Genomic DNA, 25,438 nt, shown 5'->3' on the forward strand with positions numbered 1-25,438 from the left:
ACTAGCCGGGTGAGGTGGCGGGCACCTGTAGTCCCAGCTACTCCTGAGGCTGAGGCAGGAGAATGGCCTGAAACCAGGAGGCGGGGCTTGCAGTGAGCTGAGATCGCGCCACTGCACCCCAGCCTGGGCGACAGTGCGAGACTCCATCTCAAAAAAAAAAAAGAAAAGGAAAGAAAAAGAATGCAGATTCAAAAACAAACATGATAAGTGGCAATAAACATGCATCTTGTGTTTTCATAAAATCAATTATATAAATACAGGTGAAAAGTATATAGCTGGCTTGGTGAAATTTCATACAAAATACTATTCTAATTATTCTTAAGCAAAATGTGTAACAGATGCAAAAAGAAAACAACAACAGAAATCACAATGCAACTTTAAATGCATAAAATGGCAACCAGTGCCAGTCACACCAGACCCTGTGTAGATCATACTGCAGTTGAAGAGAACTGCTCAATTCTAGTTATCATACTGACAAACCAGTCTCTTGCTTATTTTCATCATCCTAACACTCGTCACAATGGCTGTCACATTAAAAGTATTCAATAAGATATTAATAACCAAACGAATTAATTTAAACAATTCATTTAATAATTAGTAGACCAATACTTTCCCTGCACCTCTACCGCTCACCCAACACCGAGCATTTCTTTCAAACTCAAATGCCCTGCAGTAGAAATAAACTTCTCGGTTTGATATTTTAGAATATGAAATTCATTGGAAGCAGTTGACACTTAAAAGACTCTTCTTGATTCTCTTCTAACCTAAAGAGACTGTACATTCACCTCTCCAATTACGGGAGACAGATATGTTAAAAAAGAAATTCTTGCTTCATTACATTTCATTTTCTTCCAAGTCATCTCTCTTCTTTTCTCCATCTGGGAACTGCTTCTCATCCTTCAAAATCAGATCAAATCTTAACTCCTTAAATATACTTCTACTGAACACCTCAGAAAAAGAATTATTTAGTCCTTTTCTATGCCCTCATAATATTTACATTGAGCACATTGTTACCTTTTTAACAAGTCTGTCTTCCCCATAAATTGTTAAGATCTTTGAGAGCAAATGTAGTACTTCGTTAATTATTATATATTTTCCTGCTGATGCCTGGAACAATAAGTATAGAATTGTGAACTCAATTAATGTTGTATTCTAGCCTAAATTTGAGTTATATTTTCTCTATTGCACCTGAACACATCCTTTTTGTTGTCTTCTTAGCAATTCAAAGTTTACAGTATTCTAATAAACTTAGCTTCTCAAATTTAGTCTGGCCTCAACTTTCCCTAATCCTGTTGAAAGACCCATCATTGCTCTCCCTGACTCAGAGAAATTAAATTCAAGAAATAGTTTTGATCATCTTTTGTGTACAAGGAACTGTTGTTGGTAATGTTTCCTCTTTATACCAGTTAGATTTTCTGAAGCCAACTGTATTTGTAGATCAAGTAAGGTCTAGCAAACATAATAATTTCAGGAGCACCCTAAAGGCCTCTGGACCCCAAATTATTGCATGACCAAATGTCTTTACTCTTCCAAACAGAAAATCTGTGTAAGGCCTTCTCTAGGATAAGCATTTTCAAATGCAGCTTCTCCTGAGAGAATACAATATAAATGCTCCTCAACTTACAAAGGGGTTACAGACAATAAACCTACGATAATGAAAATAAGTTGAAAATGCATGGAATATACCCAAACATCCTATGTTAGCCTAGCCTCCCTTACATGTGCTCAGAGAACTTGCATTAGCCTACAGTTCGGCAAAATCATCTAACACAAAGCCGATTTTATAATAAGGTATTGAATATCTCATGTATTAATCTGTTGAATATGTATTGCTTTCATATTACTGTAAAGTAGAAAAATTGTAAGTAGAATTATCGTTCGTTGGAGACTGTCTATACCTCTTTAGATGTTCTCAATCACAGCCTCTATTTTACAAATAATTGTTTAAGAAACCTCTACTTTCTATCACCTGTGTCAGCACTTGACCAATCTGTGACAGCACACACATAAGATAATTTCTTGTCTCTCAACGTTTTAAAAGCAAATGTTTGCTAAACTCTTGGTTGTAGAATGAAGTAAGAATCAAATGGAGGGAATGGTGGACAAGATGGCCTTCAAAGTCTCTTCCAATTCTGATACTCTGAGATTATCAAAATTGAATTATTTCAAGTCCCAGTTGCTTAACTCACATTTTCACTAAACTGATTGTTGGATTTCAAAGTAGTGTCTGTTTTCAAGTCCCTTATTATCAGTCCCACCTTTGCAATCCCTGATCAATACAGTTAATGTGCCCCCTAGTTCACCTACCAACCACTGAACATCATTCAGTGTCTGCTTTGATCTTGCCTGGATCAGTATATGTGTGGGAGATGGACACTGGATCTATAAGCCCTTTCTCCTTTATAGCAAGTCTCATCCTCCTGAGGCAGAGTCCCCAGAGCTAACACTAACTGTTTTGCCACAGTGACAGAAGGAAGGGAGACCTCCAACCCCAGAGGCAGGTGAGAATCAGGCTCAGGGGAGACTCCTGGGAAGCCAAGTTTACCTCTCACCTGCAGAGGTGGGCTCAGAAAAGTCTTTTCCAAATGTTTGCTATCTCATCACCCTCCTTTGCCACTCCTATTCCCTCATCACTAGTGACTTCCGAACCTAGACTCTTGGGCTCTGGATCTGAAAACATGACCCTAATCCTCCCAACACTCTTCTCACAAACACATGCACTCTCACATTTCTTGACTCACCTCAGAAATCCAAAGAGACACTGTTTCCCCTCATCATTTTAGCCAATTACTTTTCCTGATAATGTGCTGAATCCCACCTAATACTCTTCCTTTGAGAAGCCTCTCTGATAAGAGCTGCCTGTTCTTAAAACAAACAAACTGGGGTTGTGGAGCTTCAGAAACCTTAATTTGAATTGTAGTTCCAATTAAAGACCTGTTTACCTGACCATTTGCCAAGCAACACATATTGTTCTAAGCACAATGTATGTACTAATACAGTCCTCATAATTACTCTATGAGGTTAGTATGACTGTTATTCCCATTTTACATTTGAGAAAACTGAAGTACAGAGAGTTTAATAATGTATACAAGCTCATACAAGTGCTCTACAGAATTATAAACCCAATCACTCTGACCCCAGAGTCCATGATCATCACCTCTAAGCTCCACTGCCTCGGAAATGTTCCTAATGGTCAAAGGAGCATAACCAAGGTCACATTACCGTAACGTGTTACCTCTTTTAAAGTCTGTACTCTTAACTACTACTCTTTACCTATGTACCCTCAGGCAGTTGTGTATTTATTTGAACCAGTATTTTATTATGTATAAATGTGTGTTGTGAGAATTAAGATAAAATGGAAACACTAACTACAATAGTTTTAAAGTGTGTTAGTTTACATTTCGCACTTCATGTTGCAGATGTAGAATACCTGTTTGGCAACTAAACTTCTTTAAATAATTAACTTTGCCTAAGTGACTTAGCATCTCACAGCCTTATTTTCTTTACCTTTAAACTGAACATATTCGGGTTGCTTTGAGAATTAAATGACAGGACAGGGCCTTCCAGCAAAAGAAAGGAACATACCAATAATCTAACAAAATTAGGTTTATTGACTCACTGCAATGTGGGTGATCACACACCACTGGAGTTGTGGGACATTTCTGTAAGAGAGTGTTAGATAGAAATTATTGCAGGATGTGGGCTCACATTAGGCAATTTTAGGTGAGGAGGAAGGGTTCAAGAAAGCTAAGCTTGTTCTGGATTTGGTCCTGTCAATTGCTAGAAATAATTCCATGATTAGGTATCTTAATGAATCTATTTATTAAGGTAGACTAAATCTGTAATTGAGAAAGATCATATCAGTCACTCATTTTAACTAGAAAACTAAATATATTTTTCTGATTGTACAGTCTTATATGTAATTAGACAGGATTATTAAGTGGTATTTTTTTTCCTCTCACTTCATTGTGGTCACAGAGTGACTTTGTCTGATGTTGGTATTCTGTGAGAATATCATGAGCTAGCTTGTGTTTCGCTCAGATAAAATATATAAAGAGCAAAATATAAAGTCTTGTACATAGTAAGTGATCCATAAACTTTAAGTCTCTCTCCCTCCTACCCGTCATACTCTTTTCCTTTTTAGTGTTTCTAAGATTAATTGACAATGTTCCCTATTAGAGAACTGTATTACAAAACAGTCACAATAAACATGTAGCTCTGGATTGTTTGAAATTTAGTTTTCATGAACTGAAATCCATCTCCTCGTCACTTCCCCCCTTGTCACTTCCCCTCATTGGTCCTATGGCAACTTTCTGAATCCAGCATAACACTGAGTTCTGCCAATACTAGAACCCAGCTTTCAAACTTTCAAACCCTGCCTTGATGAATTTTCTTCCAGCTAAATGGCCTCCAGCTTGTCTATAATAACCCAGGTTTCCATCTGGGTTATTAACTTTTGAGTGTTACTGTTGATTGAGTAGAGACTACTGTGACACACTCCTAGATCCTTCTCTTGAAAGCCATTTTTAAATAAACATTCTTTAGGAAAAACTACCCATCTACCTATAAATTCTCCTAACAATACTCTCATCCAAGCCACATTTTTGTTTTTCTCCCCAAAGTGTATCCAGGATATGTTCCTAAGACTGGGATCATGCAAAGAGAGCAAAATAAAAATTAAGATCCCTAGTAACAACTACATAGAGCTAGGAGAGACATTGTGCAAAGTACCTAAGGATGCTGGCTCAGAAATCAGACTCATCAGTGAGGAGATGCCAAGTTGGAAACTAACATAAAAATAATATGTAACCACTATTAATTTGTCCTGAGAATATAATTTATCCTAAGATTATAATTTAATCAATATGAAATTTACCTATCTATACAGGATCTAATAAATACTTCAGGGCAGGAGCAGGCAAACTTTTTCTTAAAGGGCCATATAGTAATTATTTTAGACTTTTCAAGCCCTCCTCTTAATCTCGTATTGGATGTTGTCCCTTCTAAATCTCATAATCATGACTAAGACCCCAAAAGCAAATGCAACAAAAACAAAAATAAATAAATGGGACCTAATTAAACTAAAAAGTTCTGCACAGCAATAGAAATAATCAGCAGAGTAAACAGACATACCACAGAGTGGAAGAAAATATTCACAAACTATGCATCCAATGAAAGACTAATATCCAGAATCTACAAGGAACTCAAAACAACCAAAAATCCTATCAAAAAGTCGGCAAAGGACGTGAATAGAAAATTCTCAAAAGAGAATATACAAACAGCCAACAAATATATGAAAACAATGCTCCACATTACTAATTATCAGGGAAATGCAAATTAAAACTGTAATGAGATACCAACTTACTCCTGCAACAATGGCCATAATCAAAAAGTTAGAAAGTAATAGATGTTAGCAGGGATGTGGTGAAAAAGGAACACTTTTGCACTGCTGGTGGGAATGTAAAGTAGAACAACCACTATAAAAAATAGTACTAAGATTCCTTAAAGAACTAAAAGTAGAACTACCATTCAATCCAGCAATCCCACTACTAGATATTTACTCAAAGAAAAAGCAGTCATTATATGTTTGTAGCAGCACAATTTGCAATTGCAAAGATATGGAACAAACCTAAGTGCCCATCGACCAGTAGATAAAGTAGATAAAGAAAATGTTTGTATATACACCATGGAATACTACTCAGCCATTAAAAGGAATGAAATAATGTTATTTGTAGCAAGTTGGACGGAGCTTGAGACCATTATTCCAAGTAAAGTAACTTGGGAATGGAAAACTAAATATCGTACGTTCTCACTTGTAAGTGAGAGCTAAGCTATGTGGATGCAAAGGCATAAGAATGATACAATGGATTTTGGGGACTCAGGGAAAGGTGACGAGGATGAGAAATAAAAGCCTACATATTGGGTATGGTGCACACTGCTCAGATGACATGTGCACCAAAATCTCAGAAATCACCACTAAAGAACTTATCAATATAACAAAAAACCACCTGTACTCTGAATACTATTGATTTTTTTTTTTTATCTCATGTTGAACTGTAACGAGTTTAGATGCTGTCCTCTCGAAATCTCATGTTGGATGTGGGACTTGGTGAGAGGTGTTTGGGTCATGTTGGGTCATGGGGGTGAATTCCTCATGGCTTGGTTCTATTCTCCATCATTTGTTTTTGTGAGATGTTGTTGTTTAAAAGTGTGTGGCATCTCCTCCCCCTCTTGCTCTCACTCCACCACGTGAGACTCTGTCTCAAAAAAAAAAAAAAAATCATATCAAGTGTCTCCTCAGATCACAGCAAAATGAAACTAGAAATCAATTCCAAAGGAACTCTCAAAGCTTTAAAACTACTTTAAAGTTCATATGGAACCAAAAGAGAGCCGCATTACCAAGACAATCTTAAGCCAAAAGAACAAAGCTGGAGGCATCACGATACCTGACTTCAAACTATACTGCAAGGCTACAGTAACCAAAACAGCATAGTACTGGTACCAAAAGAGAGATATAGAACAATGGAACAGAACAAAGCCCTCAGAAATAATACCACACATCAACAACCATCTGATCTTTGACAAACCTGACAAAAACAAGAAGCGGGGGAAGGATTCCCTATTTGATAAATGGTGCTGGGAAAACTGGCTAGACATATGTAGAAAGCTGAAACTGGATCACTTCCTTACATCTTACACAAAAATTAATTCAAGATAGATTAAAGACTTAAATGTTAGAACTAAAACCATAAAACCCTAAAAGAAAACCTAAGCAATACCATTGAGGACTTGGGCAAGGACTTCATTTCTAAAACACCAAAAGCAATGGCAACAAAAGCCAAAATTGACAAATGGGATCTAATTAAACTAAAGAGCCTCTGCACAGCAAAAGAAACTACCATCAGAGTGGACAGGCAACCTACAGAATGGGAGAAAATTTTTGCAACCTACTCATCTAACAAAGGGCTAGTATCCAGAATCTACAAAGAACTCAAACACATTTACAAGAGAAAAGCAAACAACCCCATCAACAAGTGGGCGAAGGATATGAACAGACACTTCTCAAAAGAAGACATTTATGCAGCCAACAGACACATGAAAAAATGCTCATCATCACTGGCCATCAGATAAATACAAATCAAAACCACAATGAGATACCATCTCACACCAGTGAGAATGGCGATCATAAAAAGTCAGGAAACAACAGGGGCTGGAGAGGATGTGGAGAAATAGGAACACTTTTACACTGTTGGTGGGACTATAAACTAGTTCAACCATTGTGGAAGACAGTGTGGCGATTCCTTAAGGATCTAGAACTAGAAATACCATTTGACCCAGCCACACTATTACCGGGTATATACACAAAGGATTATAAATCATGCTGCTTTAAAGACACATGCACATGTATGTTTATTGAGGCACTATTCACAATAGCAAAGACTTGGAACCAACCCAAATGTTCATCAATGATAGATTGGATTAAGAAAATGTGGCACATATACACCATGGAATACCATGCAACCATAAAAAAGGATGAGTTCATGTCCTTTGTAGAGACATGGATGCAGCTGGAAACCATCATTCTCAGCAAACTATGGCAAGGACAAAAAAACAAACACCGCATGTTCTCACTCATAGGTGGGAATTGACAATGAGAACACTTGGACCCAGGAAGGGGAACATCACACACCGGGACCTGTCGTGGGGTGGGGGGAGGGGGGAGGGATAGCATTAGGAGATATACCTAACGTAAATGACGAGTTAATGGGTGCAGCACACCAATATTGCACATGTATACATATGTAACAAACCTGCACGTTGTGCACATGTATCCTGGAACTTAAAGTATAATAAAAATAAAATAAAATAAAAAATGCACTATGAATACTTAGGCAAAATAATAATAATAATAATAATAATAATAATAATAATTTCCTAGTATTTGATTCACTGGGTTGAACAGTTTAGGCTTCAGGTCAGTAGGAGGTGCCCATGGGTGAAATCCAGCTGCAGCTAAAGCAGGTGGGTAAACGCAATACCTCAATGGTGAGCAGAGGTCCTAGCCTTGCCAGAGGTATCTGGGGAATCTCTCAGTGAGATGCACTAGGTATTTTCAGGGGGAGGAGCGGGAGCCACCACAGTTTTCCTTCCCAGACATCGGATGTGATCCTTCTTCCAGTCACATTCCTAACTTGATGTTCCGGTTATTCAGATTAGACAGGCACTTCTTTTTATCTGCAGGAATCCTGACGTTCTATGTAGAGGGGGATTGTGACTCTACCTCTCATGCAAGCCTGAACCTGGAGGGCATTCCTCCTATGGGGATGTGTCATACCGAAGTATTTCAGAAAGGTTGTCTACAGATGCACACATGCTGAGTTCTCATAGCAGAAGTCTCAGCTGTGTTTGCAGTGGTAATCAGTGGGGAGAAAAGTCCCATTCTCTTATACTCTTCACAAGCATCAGGGCTGCCTGACTGTCAGAGTAGATTCACAGACATTCCCCAACTAGCCCAGCACTGCACCTGTGCCTCTTCAATCCCATAAGCGGAAAGTTCAGGGACTTAAGGACCGTAATATGGCCTCTTCTCTCTCATGGGATACTCCCTCAGTGTGGTGCACTCCCCCTTCCCCTAGAAGTAGAAGTCCCTTAGGGCCAGACTACTGTGAATCCTGCTGCTCCCCTGGGTCGAGCCACCCAGTGGGGCTTCCACACTCCACACTGTTGCTGAGGAGTGTCTGCAAGGGATCCTGTGATACGACCTTTCCTCTAGTCTTCCAGCAGCAGGTACCGCACCAGCTCTGATGGGGATGGGAGGGAAGTTAGTAGACTCTAAGGTTTCCTTAGTTAGAAATAGCCTTAGTGTGTTGGCTTTCTTGAATGTCAGCTGTAGAAATAATGTATTGGAGCATGTGAATAGATTCAAGACCTCCTGGCTAGCCGGGATGATCCAGTCAATGGCAATAGTAGAGATTACACAAAAGTTTTCTCCTTCCTAAACACAGTGTAATTGTGCCTCCAGATGTTGTAAAAGGCTATCCTGGTTGCTTCCAGCCAGCAGGTGGTACTCCTAAAAGAACACCAGCTGCAATGTGGAATTTGTGCTTGCCGTATGTTACCCAGGGAAGGTGGTCTGGCATCTCAAGCAATTTGTAGGTGTCCCAAAGCTCCCATGGAATTCCTAATATCTCTACACATTGTGTTACGCTACCAAGGTGGGTCTAGGAGCAAAGCCAGGTGGGAGCTGAGTCAGGTAAGTCTGTACTCTGGCTCCTCTGCAGGCAGTGACCCCAGAGGGCAGTTCCCTGGCTGCTGGGGTAATGTTCTGAGGAAGAATGTAGCTTTCTCTGCTGCACAAAAGACTCCAAACAGGCAGTGGGGTGTAGTAAGTGGCAATAAGCCCCACTTAGCTCTCACACACTTGGCAGGGCAGGTCTCACATATACAGTGTTCTGCTGGCAGCAGCTAGTTGAGTTCCAGGCAGCCTTCACTCAGAAGGCTTATGCCCCAAACCATTATGCACTGGCTTGAACCCAAACCCCAAGGGAGACAGAAAGCATGGCTTTCAGGCCATACCCCTCCGTTTTGCTCATAAAGCAGGGGCACCCAGCTTCTATACCCATGTTTTTAGCACACTTCTGACTGGCTTGTTGGTTCTGGCCACTAGGGTTCGCCCCTACTCAAATTATACTGCAAATCTCAGTTGGGAGCTTCTCTCAACCTGTGACCACTGCCTGATGCCAGTAGACTTCTTCAAGGTCCCCTGTGAGGTAGGATCAGAAATGGCTTCCCTCCATCTCCAGTGGCATCTGGGAGTGCATGCAAAGTATGTCCCCATGCTGTTCCTTCTCATATTTTACCCACTGCTCCCTAAATCAGCCTCAGCATTGAGGAGGGCTAATGCCTCCCGTCATGGCCTGGATTGCCCAGCTCTCCTGTGGGAAAGGATGTCATGGCAACAGTCTCCCCACTGTGGGGATGTGTGTCATGGCAGCAGTCCCCCCACTTCTTACGCTCTGGAGACTCATCGTTTTCTGTTTGGTTCACAGTGTAGGCTGCTGCACACTACTATTTTCACAGAGTTTGTGGCTTCTTTCAGTTTTTCTGTTAAGTTCCTGTGCTGCTCCTTGGGAAAAGTCCACAGCATGAATCTCTTCACACCATTTTGTCTTTCTACATGGTAGACTCACATTCACAATGCCTTCAACCTGCCATCACGGAAAAAAAGTAAAAGTGTGGTCACCATGTTCTAAGGGCCAGCCGTGATCATGTGCATGAGGTCTGACTCCTAGTATAACCTACAGCAAGAAAACAGGTGGTGCTGTTCTACAGCATTGTCTCTGCCTTCATAAAACCCATCATCTCCAGCCGCAGGAACAAGGACGTAAAAGGGGCTTCTCGGAAAGTACTTCGAGTCAGAGGGATGGCTCAACGACCCAGGATGCTTCAGAGTTTTCCATAATCATGGGCAAACTGGAGGGGTCTTATTTGGTACCTTAAAGGTACATCAGTTATCTCTTTGTTAAGCTTTCTATTCTTTGTTCATGCCCAGCTCCCTCTTGAACTTCAATAATTTTTAGATTTCCTCCTTTGAGGTAATTTTCTATATCCTGTAGCCTTCCTTCATTTAGTTTCATTCTTTTTTCTCCTCTGTGTATTTTCCAACACCCTGTCATTGAGCTCACTGTTTCTTTCCTCTGCCTGATCCATTCTGCTGTTGAGAGCCTCTAAATAATTTTGTGGTTTAGCAAATATACTTCTAAGTTCCAGGGTTCCTATTTGATTTGTTTCTCGTTATTTTAATCTCTTTGTTAAAATTTTCTAATACATTTCTAAATTGCTTTTTTGTATTATTTTGAATATCTTTGGGTTTTCTTAAAACTTCTCTTTATTCTTAATCAGGGAGGTTCCCTATTGCTGTCTTATTAGGGTTGGTTACTGGTTTTTTGCTTTGTCAATTTGGGGAGCTCATGATTTTCAGTTCGTATATGTACATTTATGACTTTGAATTGAAAAATTATTTATTCCAGTCTCCTTTATCTGATATATTTTTGTTTCTATTGGATATGTTTGCTTAGCGTTTTCTTTACAATTACCTGTTGTCTTTTTTTTTTTTTTTTGCTAGGTCACTGCCTCCTTTTTAGCACTAAGTGGCAACTAAGTCCAGGTTTACCTCTGTTTTAGCAACTGTTCAGAGTGCTGCCTGTCCAGGATGGGGGAGGTCCCAAAGGGGATAACATAGCAGAATGGGAAAGCTGTCTAGGATTTTGTGCCCAAGAGACTAACAGAACATACCTCCTACAGTGAGGTTCTACTGAACACTCTAATTTGGCATCTCCTTCAGCCAAGATACAGAGAGTTTCCCAGGCTGGGGATGCTGCTAGACGCACTGCCCACTTTGTCTCTGTCAGTCTTCAGGAATTTTCGGTGTTGAGGCAGGAACAGGTCTCCTGCCCGGAAAGCCAAGATGTTGAGGAAGCTGGTTGTCCATCTTGAACTTACCTTTTCCAGAGTAGTAACTGTGAATCAGGGGAAATTTCCCAAATGCTTGGTTCATGGCAAATTGGGGGAAAAGCATTATAGTTATAAAAATCTGATTCTGTTACCCTCTGCACAGTGTTTTTACTTCTCTGCAACCCCAGAAGCTATCTCATCCTTCTATTTGGGTTCTGGGATATTGCTGGTGATCATTTCTGCCCTGCGTATTTGTTTTTTGTTATTTGTTTTTTGTTTTCTATGAGATCGAGGGTAGTGGAGACAGGTTGTTTCACTCTATCATTTTGGTGACCTAAGTCATATTTTTTCTGTACAATATTAAATAAAAGTAATATTAGTAATGAATCTTGTTTTGTTCTTAATGGGAATTATTGAATTTGGCTTAGGAATATTTGGAGGAAGAATTTTGCATATATGTTAATAAATGAGATTATCGTCTATTTTTTCACGTTACTAGTTTTATTTATTTTGGAATCATTGTTAGGCTGCCTTTGTAAAATGCACTGTTGAGTTGTATTTCCAGTGTTTTAATTCTCAGAAGAAAGTGTATAAAAATAGGAGCTACGTTTTTCTTCAATATTAGGTAGAACTCACTTATTAAGCAAGCCGCCACTGATGTTTTCTTTCTACTGATTTTTTAACTCCTAATTTAATATTATTTAGATTTTGCATTAATTCTGACATTGATATTTCTAATTTATAATTTTTCTAGATATGAACCTAGTCAATTTAAAATTTTCATTAATTGGCATATATCTTTAATAATATTTTATTATAACTTTAAACATTGATGCATCTGTAATTCTGCCAATTTTTCATTCTTAATCTTTCTTATTTTTGCCCCCCTCTCTCCTTTATTTTTATTAGTCTTGTCAGGAGTTTATTTTTATTTTTAGGAACCAACATTTTTATTAGTATATAATTTTTGTCATATGTTTATTTTTATTCTATCAATTTCTGCTCCCACATTTTTTCTTACACTTTCATTTTTCTCCCTAACATTATTTTTCTAATTTTAAACTTGAATTAATTTTTAGATAATTAATTTTATACTTTTTTAATAATATTAAATTTAAAGGTTATAAACTTCTAAAAAGCACTTTTTCCCAAATATTTTGAAATTATACTTTTTGTTACTGTTCAGATATAGATGTTTTCTACTTTTCCTATGACTACCTCTGAGAGTAAGTTGTATAGAAGTATTTTCTTTAAATATCAAATATATGGACATGTTAAATGCATCATTTATTTATTTCTTATTTATTTATATCACTAGTAGAAGCAGAGGTCTATATTATGTTAATATTATTAACTCTATTAACTGTATTGAGACTTGTTTTATGGTCTAGCTTTTGTTTAATTCCACTGTGCTTGAAATCAATCTTTATTCCATATGCCTCCAGTAGGTGGACCTTGTTAATTATTCTACAAATAATTTCTATATAAACTTATGATTTATTTGCCTGTTGTATTTATTACTCGGGGGAGAGATTTCAAATATCTTACTCTGATAGTGTGTTAATTTTCCTTATGTTGCTTTTACGTAATTACTGTGCAGCATGGAAAGTCACAGACTCCCTTTCACTGAATGGCAGAAAGCAGAGCAGAACTCACAAACCAGGCAGGCTGGCTCCCTGGGAGAACAGCACAGGAAAGAACTGTGCTACATATGCCCAGTTCCTCCTTTCAATCTCACCGATTGGAGTAGACCAGTGGTTCTCCAAGTTCTTTAACTTGCATGCATAACTTCTTGAGGTTTATTAAAACACCAATTACTAGATCCCACTTTCAGAGCATCTAATTTAGTTGATCTGAGATATATATTCTCATTAAAATAAAAATCTTTTTCTATTGCTAAAGTTTTTACCTGAGAAGATTCCAGGTGACTTGATCCCCATTTATCCCACACCTAATCAATGTTGGGAGAAAGCTTAAAAAGATTTTATGGTTTGTTCACCATATTAGCCAAAGAAATGACTAACGTACCTATAAAAGTTGACATTACTTTTAGATCTTAATAACCATAGACAAAAAATACCTTCCCAATAATTACTCTGCAGGCTCATATGAATCACGTTTAAAAGGATTTTCTTTCTCTAGCCTACGTTTAAGTAGAAGGTCATTCAAGTGAAAGGTCATATGTAGGCTGACTTGTGGGGTCATATGTGTTCTAAAAACCCATAGTTGTCAGGGATGGTAAGGAGGATGAAGCCTCAGTTAGCATGATTAGATCCTCTTGGCTGTTAAATGAAAGTTAAATCTTCTGGATTAAGCTTAGAATCTATCTACTAACTAATATTGAAAAGACATTTATCTATTTACCTTCTATGGGAGATTTAATGAGAAAATGGACAAAGGCCATCCACCTATAATCATATGTTTGTGTAATCAGGGATACTTGTATAATCAAGGATCATGAAATTAAGCAAGATCATGAGATGGTTTGTGAAGTATGAAACCAAAACTTACTTCTGGAAAGGAAAATTGAGACTACAGGAGTCAGAGAAGAAAGTCTGGCTGGACAAGACTTGTGAACCTCCACAGCCAGCCATGTTCTCTACAGGTATGAGTTACTCTATGGGAAGATAGTCAGGGACCTAGAAGAAGTCTATGACTCATTGAATCTGATTTCCCACCTACATCTGCTGCGTGGTGCTTGGTGCCAGAGGCTTACTACTTCAGATAAAATGAAAAAAAAAAATGCCAAAAGGTATACTGGAAAGCGTTAGAAAACATTGGTGCTATCCCATTCTCAGTCTTTTTCTAAATTGCCATGTAACCTTAATTAATTAAGTTATTCCCTACCTCTTGATTTCAGTTTTATGTTTTGTAAAGACAGAGGGGTTTAGATCAGATGTCTTCTTAAGCACCATCTAAATCAGAAGTTCAATGATTCTCAGTGACTTCTGGTGGAATTCACCTAGCTGCAAATGGTGTTTGCTCAAAGCAAGTCTTCAAAAGTTATGTGTTGACTTACCCCAACACTTGAACCTATCTACCCACAAAGGAAAAGTTGCTTTTACCTAGGAAAAAAAATCATGGATTTAATTTCTACTATTTTGCTGCTGTTGTTTTTCTCCACAGCATTAATTTTTAAGGTTTGACAATATTATAATGGGCTTGCCTTTATTTAGGATCCACCAAATGTCAGAAAAGAGAATATAGTCCATATCTGAGCTGGATGCTCAGGAAAAATTTACCTGAGGATATATTGTCATAGAAAAACCTCAAATTGGACAATTTATTCACATTTAATAGTTGGGGGTCCCAGAACATTCTGTGATCTTAGTCAAATTTACTAAAGAGATACTGCTTCTGTATGCTACTCCACAACATTGTTCTCCACACATACCTTTTCCCTTAAAATAAGCTAAAATAAATGCCAAGTCATCCCTGCATTTGGAAAGAAAGCATTTCGACATTGTTTTTCAAAAACAGGAAACCCAAAACTTACACTATCACTAAAAAGAAATTTTAAAAGTTGCCCAGAGAGTTTGTATTTCAAAAATAAGTTTTCTTTTTGTATCTTCAATAAGCTATGGCTATGTTGTCCTCAGACAGGGAATCTCCTAGTAGGATCCTACAGTTCCACACCTGGTCTTAAGAGAACCTTCAGAGAAGTACCAACTGGGTGCCCAGTTAGCATTCCAAAGTCTGAGGCATGAGGAGAGGTCACAATACACTTCTACACTTCTGTGAGACTTTCTTTTGTTTTGCTCATTCACTTCTCACCAATCCATGCACTCCTTCCCACCACTTTTCATGACCTCCCATCACTACAAAAATACATAGAACAAAATGAAAAAAAAAGTCTGTCTTTTTGGTGTTAGTATGTTGCTGCACATACTGGTGTGTGTGTGTGTGTGTGTGTGTGTCCGTCTGTGTGTGTATGTATGTGAAGAAGAGAAAAAGGTAGGGGTGGCGAGAGAGAGTGTTGGCTCCTTAAAACAAAATCGTAAGTGCCAGAATTTTTTCCCCACACACCCTGCCAGAAAACAGGAGAGAGAAAAATTTCCATCTAGTCCCTAAAGAAATGTCCCATCTCTCAAAGCTCAGAACTGCAGGGCTACATGAAGAATCAATGAACAGACAAAGTGCATTTTAAAGAAGGATTCCTAAGGGAGACAGGCATCAGGAATTCTCAAAGGGAATGAGGAGAGAGAGGAATTGATAAGGTAAGGCCCCCATATTATTGATCTAGAAGGGCTGTGGCACAACAGAAAAAGCATTCTATTTCTAAATTGACTTTGTAAACTTGTTTTGCCACTAACTGAAAATGAACATTGGGCTTAACCATTTCTCCTTTCTTGACTTCAACTTCCCCTTCTCTAAATAAATGTTGTATAAAGCCCCTCACCACCCTGTTAGTCTATGGATTCTAAAGCCATTGAAAAAATGTTTCTAGGATGGATGTAGAGGTGGGTGGTCTATATCAATGTCCCGGGAGTTTTCTTTCCATATTCTATTAGGCCTTATCCAGGAAAGATCAAAGCCTTTACCTGGTTCTCTTTTTTAGATACTCTCATCTTTTCTGTACCACCCTTGCCCATTACCTGATGGTTTTGATGACATTAGAACTTGCAACATCCTCCTCCCCATCTTTTTTTTTACCCCGAGACACTCCCCTACTTATATTTCGTGTTCCTGGAAATGCCGGCCTCCCAGGGGCTCCTTGCTATATGTTCTCTGGAGTTGCTAAGTGTGTAATGTTTTTTGTAAGTGCTCCTCTGGGGTAGGAAGTTGGACACAGAGAAGTAAAGCAGCCCAATTCTCTTTCAAATGGCTTTTCTGCAACCCTCACTGGCTCTAGAATCCAATCCCAGGGACACTTCCTCTTTTGAGACACTGCAAGTCCTTCATAGATTTTTTTGTTTTGTTTTGTTTTGTTGTTTTTTGGAAACGGAATCTTGCTCTGTTGCCCAGGCTGGAGTGCAGTGGCACGATCTCGGCTCACTGCAATCTCTGCTTCCCAGGTTCAAGCGATTCTCCTGCCTCAGCCTCCCAAGTAGATGGGGCTACAGGCATGTGCCACCACACCCAGCTAATTTTTTGTATTTTTTAATAGAGATGGGGTTTCACCGTGTGAGCCAGGATGGTCTCGCTCTCCTGACCTCTTGATCCACCTGCCTTGGCCTCCCCATCATAGCTTTTTATGAGCAGAGACAATCCAACTTGAATACATGAAGAATAACATCTTTAGCACCCCAGAGGTGAGTTTCATCTTTTTAAAAGCTTTCTTTGCAAGGAGATTTCTCATCCATCCTTACTAACCTCACCACATCACCATATTATCACAGTCAGCACAGGCACCACTATCACTTTTGTGCTGACCATCTCTATCTTTGTTACTGTCACCACTGTCCCTCCCTTTGCCATGTCAGCTATCTTTAGCCATTGTTCCAAATCATTGATTGTTGAATATCTAATACACTTGTCTAAGTCTCCATCACCAGTATTGTTACTATTACTTACATTATCACCACTGTTATTACCCAGGCGTCTTCATGAGACTAATCTACTTTTTCATTATTACTTTTGTTTACATCCATACCCTCAATATGTTCATTAAACATCCTAATTTTGACATCTGAGCTCTTATCTCAGCTGTGTGTTCTCTGTGGGCATATACTTTGATGGATATGGAGTCCAGATAAATAATGGAATTACAGCATTTATCTATCAGAAGTAACGTATTTGAATCATTCATAGGCCCAAATGTACTTTTATTTTTCAGAATCAGAGGTGGAAAGAAAGCAGTTGCTATATTAAATTTAAGATAAGGAGGTAACCATAAAAAGATTAACAAGTAGATCACATTAAATGGAAGACAAACACTAAGTATTCTGAGATCAAATTAGAAAAGCTTTCCTGTAGGAGATGGAAAGTTTTAGAGCCAAAGGAAAGGAAAATATTTGTTTCTCAGATACTAATGTGACTTTGGGATTGGAAGGGTCTCTCAAATATTTGGACAATATGATGGTCTCATTCAACCTTAATCAGCATTTAGCTTATGTCCCACTTACTCTGAAATACCTAACTTTTCTCAAAGATGGATAGTTGAAACTATCCTTCACTAAATTACTGCATCTCCCACAGTCTCAAGCACCAGTAGACCTTTTGTTTTTATTTTCATTTCATGGGTACATGTAGATTAGCCATCTATCCCAATCCTTCAAATGAATAATTGTGCTGTACTCAAAGTGGCCACTTTAATACTCATTTTTATTCCTCCACATATCACATCACATTGGTGTTCCTACATTCCTCTTTTCCTCTTGTGAGCCAGACTCTGAGACAGACTTTCTGCATCATTTGTATTGTCTAATTCTATATTTGTATGACTTGGTATTGACTGAGTAAATTATAATGCCCATGCATGATCCCTCAGAAGGCTATCAACATGACAAATACCTGAGCATAAGAATTGTAAACATTATCTAGAATCAGTTAGTGTAGATATGTGTACTAAATGATCCAGGCTTCCAAGTTTAGTTCTAGCCTAGTCAAGAGCATTGTTTCTTCTCTTTTATGCCACTACTTGTCAATAAAGAGTGCTTACTTGGCATTTATTCTGTATCAGAAATAGAGTGAGAGAAAATGACAAGTTCTGATATTACTGTGCAGTGGGCTCACCGTCCCATGAGCTGAGAAGTCAATACTGTGACACCAGCTTTTACGAACGGAAAAGCCTTATTTCAAGGTTGACTAGCAGGGAGGCAGGAGGCAATGTTCAATCTGTCTCCCCGAACTAAGGTCTGGAGACAGGTTTTATAGGCAGAGAGCAAGTAAGAAGGAGATAGGAGGATGCAACAAAGCGTTACCTGATTGGTTCCTGAAAAGAAGTTATGCCAGGTCCTTGACTTTTATAACTATACTGCAACACAACAGGTTATCCTTTCCTTTTTAATTTGATCACCATTCCTTGGTCTGAATACTTAGGTTCCGCATGTGGTTTACCTTTTTATTCTGGTTGGCTCTAGGGTCACAAATCTGGCACACTTGGTTCATCTGGGCGTGTTTGGGTTACTTGCAACCTGAGGGTCCATTGCAACTAAAAAACAAGTCATTATTTTGTTGTATTTTGTTACTGACAAAGTTAAACCAGATTGAACTGGTTCTGTGGTTACACTGATACCTTCATCAAGCAATTCATTATTTGAGGAGAAAGATGAGATCTAAAATTATTTGTTAAAAGCTTAAGTGAAAAAAGTAGTATTCAACATGTTCAAATTTTCATAGTACCATTGCCACTATTTGGAAAAACAGCATATGCTTATTAGAATTTAGAAATAAATAGAGAAATAATTTTTGAAGTAATGGGATTATAAGTAATTTAAATTTTTATTTACCTAAACATTTAATGTCCTACATTTATATGTAATACATTATTTTTAAAATGTGCTTTAAATGTTAGGAAAAAATGATATGAAATGCAACTAACATAATGTGAGAAATAGGGGAATTCACAATAATTCATTTATCTATTTATTTAATACATTTTTGAAACGGTTTTTATGCCCCAGACTTTATTCTAGGAACTGGAGAAAATGGGATGCATATAACACTGTTGCTTCCCTTAAGATAATTATTATATAGAGTGGGAGGAGACAGATCCTCAAATCACCTGATTATTTTTTAAAAATATAAACACATAAGAAAAAAATGTCAACTTCACACATAAGATGAATTTTTGAACCTTTTAGAGATATTATTTATTGAAGCAAATAAACTTTTAAAACAACTATGTAAATGAAGTGATATATCAAGATCACATGCCCTTGTCTGCCCAGTACAACTGTGGTTTATATCTGTCTTCCCCAGGTACATTGAAAGCATTTCATTTTGTTCTCTGATATACTTGAGTTTGAATGTCCTATGAGACAGTATGTCAGTCTTGGTGCTAGTACCAAGTGAATGGTCTGATTATGCTGCCTTTTAGACCTGACTGCTTCTTACTGTCTATCTTGCTAGAGTCAGTATCCAATTGTCACCATGGGAGAAGTGGCCACAAGTTGGACCTTATCTTGGGCACTTACCCCAACACGTCACACTAAGGCACTACTTCTCAAACTTTTATTTTCATATCATAGTGCTTATAAAAGTGATGGTATCTGTAGGGCACACTAAGGTGAACACTTACTGCGTGAGGCAACCAGTCCAAGGACTTCAATTCCCTTAGGTCCTATCTGACCATTCATAGTGTGTGTGTTAGGGGCAGGGACTCAGTAACTCACCACATCTGTTAAGTATATCTGTTGAGAAGCTCTGTGCTAAAGATGACCTGAACTTTATATTCTAAAGGAAATACCTAAGGAGGGTGTCAAGAGAAAAAAAGAAGAGTGTAGAATAGAGTGTAGAATGAAAGGCAAGGGGAGTTTGCAGCTGTAAATGGATCTTAAAAAAATATACCTTCTGGTGGAGTTTCAGGAGGGGAACTCAACCTCTATCACACCCATTTGACTTTTAAGAGTTTGTTTATTCATTCATTCATTTGTTCAAATATGAGTGGATACCATGCATTGTAGTACAAATTAGTAGTGAGATATAAGCTACTTTGAGTTGTTAGATGACTACTTATGTCTTCACTACAGGATAGTAAGTCCCCATGTTCACTGCACAGTATGCACCCCACAGATATTAGTAATTAATAATAATTGTTATAACAGTTTTAGTAATTATTATTACTATAAGGACCTATTAATTAATGTGATCTAAGCCATTTCAATTTGAGCCATCCTCTAGTGCTGCCACTACAGGGAAAAAAGAGTTTCTGTTGGGCCCATAATAGTTCCTGCAAAAAGAGCAGTCTGAGTGAAGTGAGGTGCAGAAGGAGAGGAAGAAAAGGAGCCCAAAGGTAGTAGACTCAGCCTATCAGCAGAATCGAGTTTTGCACCTTGTATTTGGGGAAACAGCATAGACTTCTTGAAAGCAGGAACTACTCCTCAGTTTATGGAAAGATAAATTTGGACCCTTAGGTCAAAAGAAGATGCCTCATTTGGAGAGTTACCAAGTCTATTGTAATAACAATGTGAGATAGGTGTAAAACTAAGCATTATCAAAGAAATAAATTCCCACTGAAGACATTTATGTGGAAAACTTTGAAGTAACAACGATTAATATTTATATGCTTAACATTCTTTTATTGTCCCCATTTTGCATATAAGGGAACTGAGGTGGAGGGAATTTAAGTGTATTGCATATGATCACACAGCAAATAAATGGTAGAACTGACGTTTGAACACAGGCAGAGAAGCTTCAAAGTCCATGCTGTAACCACTATACTGTCCTGATTCTGGGATGCTCAGACTAACTTGCTTATGAAATACTTACTATGTGTTATTTAACTTTAGAACACTGTGATGTAGTTTTTTTTTAAAGGAAAACAAATCTGGCGTTAGAGAGAGCTTGTGTTTTTTGCCCAGAATCATAGAGGCAAAAATGGCAACACCTGAATTTGTACCAACACCTTTCCATCTCTGCTCTGCAAATTCAGATCTTACACATATGGACCTAGTTCAGGTCCTGCTTTCCTTAAGAAGTGCTATAGGTGCCTGTAATCCCAGCTACTCAGGGGGCTGAGGCAGAAGAATGGCTTGAACCTGAGAGGTAGAGGTTGCAGTGAGCTGAGATCGCACCATTGCACTCCAGTCTGGGGGACAAGAGCAAGACTTCATCTTAAAAAACAAACAAAACAAAACAAAACAAATGTAATAAGCATAGCATCAAAACTCCCTAAGCTGAGAGGAATGAGAACACTCATTCATTGCCAGTCTTTCATTTTACAGACAGAGAGAATGAGGCTGAGGAGGGTCACTCGGTCAGCTGAAGTGGATTTAGGGTTGAATCTGTCTCTCCTTACTACAAGTTCAATAACCTTTATAATTTTATTACATAAATATTGGGATGTTCTTCCTTCTTCAGAGGGATATTAAAAATATTAAAATTTTAAAAACATGAAGGCAGTTGTAACTATTTCTGGCATTTACAGACATACATAAAATAAAGCAGTAAGGTCTGTAAGAATGAGGAAAATGGAAAGTATTCAAGATTAGGCCATACTTAGTCTCTGCCAAGATCTAGTCCTATTTTCTCACTAATTTATCTGATCATACTCTAGCAGGTACTTGGCCCCTAGTTCAGACACCATCAAGGAATGGGAGATGACTCTGCTCAGCAGAGGAAGCAATAGAGGAGTTGGAGAGAAAAGAAGTGTGATCAGAACTTCAGGTTTTTTCTCCATCGAGCTACATTTGGTCACATAATAACCCAGAATCACTGGATGCCACAAATTGATAAGCATTCTGCTCATGACTCGCCGATCTACATCTGCAACTTTATACAAGCTAAAATTTTAGACGCCTTTTTGCCAACCTAGTTTTCCACCTTCTTAACCTTTCTCCGGGAATCTTGACTAAAGCTACCACTCCTAGCTTTAATTTGTCTTCTTCCTTTCTATATTGCACTGTCTCTCTAAGCCATAAATACAGCTTAACCACTTGTTCTGCATCGCTGTTTTTTCTCCCTTTGTTGCTTTTCTTTCCCATTAGAATGGGGTAATCAGAGACCATAACCCCTTTCTCTTTACATCTTCTAACTTTGACCAATTCAGGCACGGGTGTGTGCAGCATGTTTGACTACTGATCTTTTTCATTTCTTTACTGGCGTTTTCTTAGACTCTGACTACTTGATTGACAAGCCAACCAGCTGATTCTCACAATCACCAACAAGCTGGGCTATGACAAATTAGATCATTGAGGTTCCCTTAAAATAATTCTGATCCTGTCAATGACTCTCCTTAAAGCCTCCTTCACCTCCTTGTTGCGAAGGCTGTAGATGATAGGATTGAGGAAAGGGGTAACGAGGGCATACACCAAGGCAATAAGCTTGTCTGTGCCCTCGGATCGACTCCCAGGTGAGCCCACGTAGACCGTGAAGGCAGAAGCATAGAATAGTGCCACCACAGTCATGTGGGAGGAACAGGTAGAGAAGGCCTTGGCACGACTGGCAGCTGAGGGTAGCTTCAGCACAGCATTCAGGATACCTCCATAGAGTCCCAAAATGAGCACAAAGTTGCAACCAGTGGCCACACCAATCACTGCGCCATGGGCCCTAGTATGCCAGCTTGTGTCCACACATGCCAACCGCATTAGTGGTGCCAAGTCACAAAAGTAATGGGCCACCTCTTTCAAGCAGAAGGGCAGAGTGGCAGTGAGGGTGGCTGGCACAAGTGCAGCTGAGAAGCCAGCCACCCAAGTGGCCCCAGCTAGTCGTAACTGTACCTGTCTGCTCATGAGTGCATGGTAGTGGAGTGGGAAGCAGATAGCAAGGTAGCGATCCAGTGCCATGACACCCAACAAGTAGCACTCAGTCATCCCTAAGGAGTGAAAGACATACAGCTGAATAAAGCATACAGCTGATGAGATGGGTGAACACCCGTGGAGCAAGGTATGCAGCAGTGTGGGCACTGTGGTGCTGACATACCACACCTCTACAAAGGAGAGGACACTGATAAAGAAGTACATGGGGGTGAACAGTCCAGAATCTAACTGTACCAGGACAATGATGAGAATGTTTCCTGCAAGAGAGAGCAGATAGATGCATAAGGTCCCCAAGAAGGCAAGAGGTTGTAGGGTCCCAGTGGTAGTGAAACCAGCAAGGATAAAACTCTGGGTCCAGTTATGATTGACATGATCCATGAGTCCTAGGAACAAGTGACAAAGATAGAATATAAATTATTTCAAGCTTCTTCCTCTATTCGTAAAATCTGAGCACTTAAAAGGAACTTGAGACATTATCTAATCAATGTTCCTCACTTTGCACTAGAGGAACTGAAGCCCCAAAAGCAGAAATGGTTGGTCCCATATCATAGTCTGTTGGTAGCAGGGCTGGGACTAGAAACCAAGGCTCCTGATCCCAGTTTAATCCCTTTCTATGTTATAATATTGTGCTCCAGTGACTCAGTGATTTTCTCCCCTACTCCACCATCCAATAATAGGAGAGCTAGAAAATTCCTACTACTATCCCTCGATAGTTCCCAATGAGAAAATAACCAACAATATTGGACTGTGGAGAAGGAAAAAAAGTCATCTCCCTAAAGTGACTGTTGAAGCTTCTTTCAGGAAGCCCCTCTGAAGTGTTTAGCCTCTCCTGGTAAGAACTAGAAGAAGAAAAAATGGAAAATAAAAGAAATGCAGAATCTCCAAAAACTGTAATATCCTAGGCCCGTAGTGCCTAATGATAATTCACCCAGTGGATACACTGCGCTGGGTGAAAAATTCATCCCCAAAGTATGTGTGCTAGGAATTCTCAAAAAGGAAAACCATGAAGTCAAGAAGAAGCCAAGAAGCCAAGAAGCCAGAAGTCGTATGGTATAATAGGAAAACCCTACTCTAAAGTCAGCAATTTGGTTGCCACTAGACATTAGGTTGAGCAACTTTTTACTTAACCTCAGCTTCCTCTTCAAAAAAAAACAAGTATTTGTTTCCCAAGACTCTTACGACACAGATAATGTATGTTTCCCTAAATTGGGAAATGGTGGTGGGTTTTGAGGGGAATCAACACCTATGTCACTTGAGTTTTCCTCCCATACCCTAATAAGCCTCATTCAAAGCCTTCATCTAGCTGTCTTCTTTGGCTACTCTCATCTTTTCGGCACCACTCCTGCCCATTACCTGATGGTTTTGATGACATTAGGACTATAGCATTCTCCTCGGCATCCTTTCTACCCCAAGACACTCCCCTACTTATATTTCATGTTCCTGGAAATGCGGGCCTCCCAGGGACTCCTTGCTACATGTTCCCTGGAGTTGCTAAGTGTGTAAAGCTTTCAATAAGGACTTCTCTGGGGCAAGAAGTTGTGCAAAAGGAAGTGCAGCAGAGCAGCTCTATGTCTCAAATGACTTTTCTCAATTCTGCAACCCTCACTGTGGACTTTAGAGTTTAATCCCAGGTGCATTACCTCCTCTGGGCCACTAGAAGTTTTGCAAGTCCCACATAGCCTTTTATAAAAAGAGAACAAATCCAACTCATATATCCTTGTGCATACATGGAGAACAACACCTTGATCACTCTAAAAACGAGTTTAATCTTCTTAAAAATTACTTTGCGAAAAGACTTCCCAATCAGCTTCATCTCTACTCCCTTCTAGTAAGATCAGCGAAATGACCAGAAAGGAGTAAATAATCTGTTTGTTCCTCATTTTTCTACTAATGTGTAATAGTTTCATTTTAATATACATGTGGTACATATGCAGGTTTAACACATGTGCGGTACATGTGCAGATTTGTTACATAGGTAAACCTATGTCACAGGGGTTCATTGTACAGATTATTTTATCACCCAGGTATTAAGCCTCCTACCCATTAGTTACTTTTTCTGATCCTCTCCCTCTTCCCACTCTCCACCCTCCAATAGGCCCCAGTGCGTGTTGTTCTCCTCTATGTGTCCATGTGTTCTCAACATTTAGCTCCCACTTATAATTGAGAACATGAGGTATTTGGTTTTCTGTTCCTGTGTTAATTTGCTGAGGATAATGGCCTTCAGCTCCGACCATGTCCCTGCAAAGGTATTTTTCCATTATTATTTTTTTTAATTTATTTATTATTATTATACTTTAAGTTGTAGGGTACATGTGCATAACGTGCAGGTTTGTTACATATGTATATTTGTGCCATGTTGGTGTGCTGCACCCATCAACTCGTCATTTACACAGGTATTTTTCCATTATTAACCCTACCACAATATGAGAAAGATCAGCAGTGCCATCACTTCTGCTTTGACTATCTCCGTCTCCACAACAATCACTATGACCACTACCCTCACTATCTCCCCTATCATTTATTCATTGATTTAATCATTGTCAAATGCTGTCTATGTGCCGAGCAGTGTTCTAAACCACCATCACCAGTATTGCTATCATTGTTTATGCGACCACCATATCATT

General features: G+C 38.9%; 2 protein-coding genes across 2 annotated transcripts in view; one reads left to right on the forward strand and one right to left on the reverse strand.

Annotated features, from left to right (window-relative positions):
* The first annotated feature begins 16,556 nt into the window (after positions 1-16,556).
* The window catches only part of MNDA (myeloid cell nuclear differentiation antigen), a 44,635-nt gene continuing 35,753 nt past the window's right edge, over positions 16,557-25,438 (forward strand). Inside the window, exon 1 of the mRNA XM_031654287.1 lies at positions 16,557-16,706. The gene's annotated coding sequence lies outside the window, so the exon portion shown is untranslated. The remainder of the gene's footprint in view (positions 16,707-25,438) is intronic.
* Positions 20,861-24,786, reverse strand: LOC103877004 (olfactory receptor 6N1-like). The gene has a single exon (XM_009184317.4). It carries the CDS (start codon positions 23,190-23,192, stop codon positions 22,245-22,247), a length of 948 nt encoding a protein of 315 aa, XP_009182581.1. The 5' UTR covers positions 23,193-24,786; the 3' UTR covers positions 20,861-22,244.

The sequence above is a fragment of the Papio anubis genome, chromosome 1 (assembly GCF_008728515.1).
Source record: "Papio anubis isolate 15944 chromosome 1, Panubis1.0, whole genome shotgun sequence".
Lineage (NCBI taxonomy): Eukaryota > Metazoa > Chordata > Mammalia > Primates > Cercopithecidae > Papio > Papio anubis.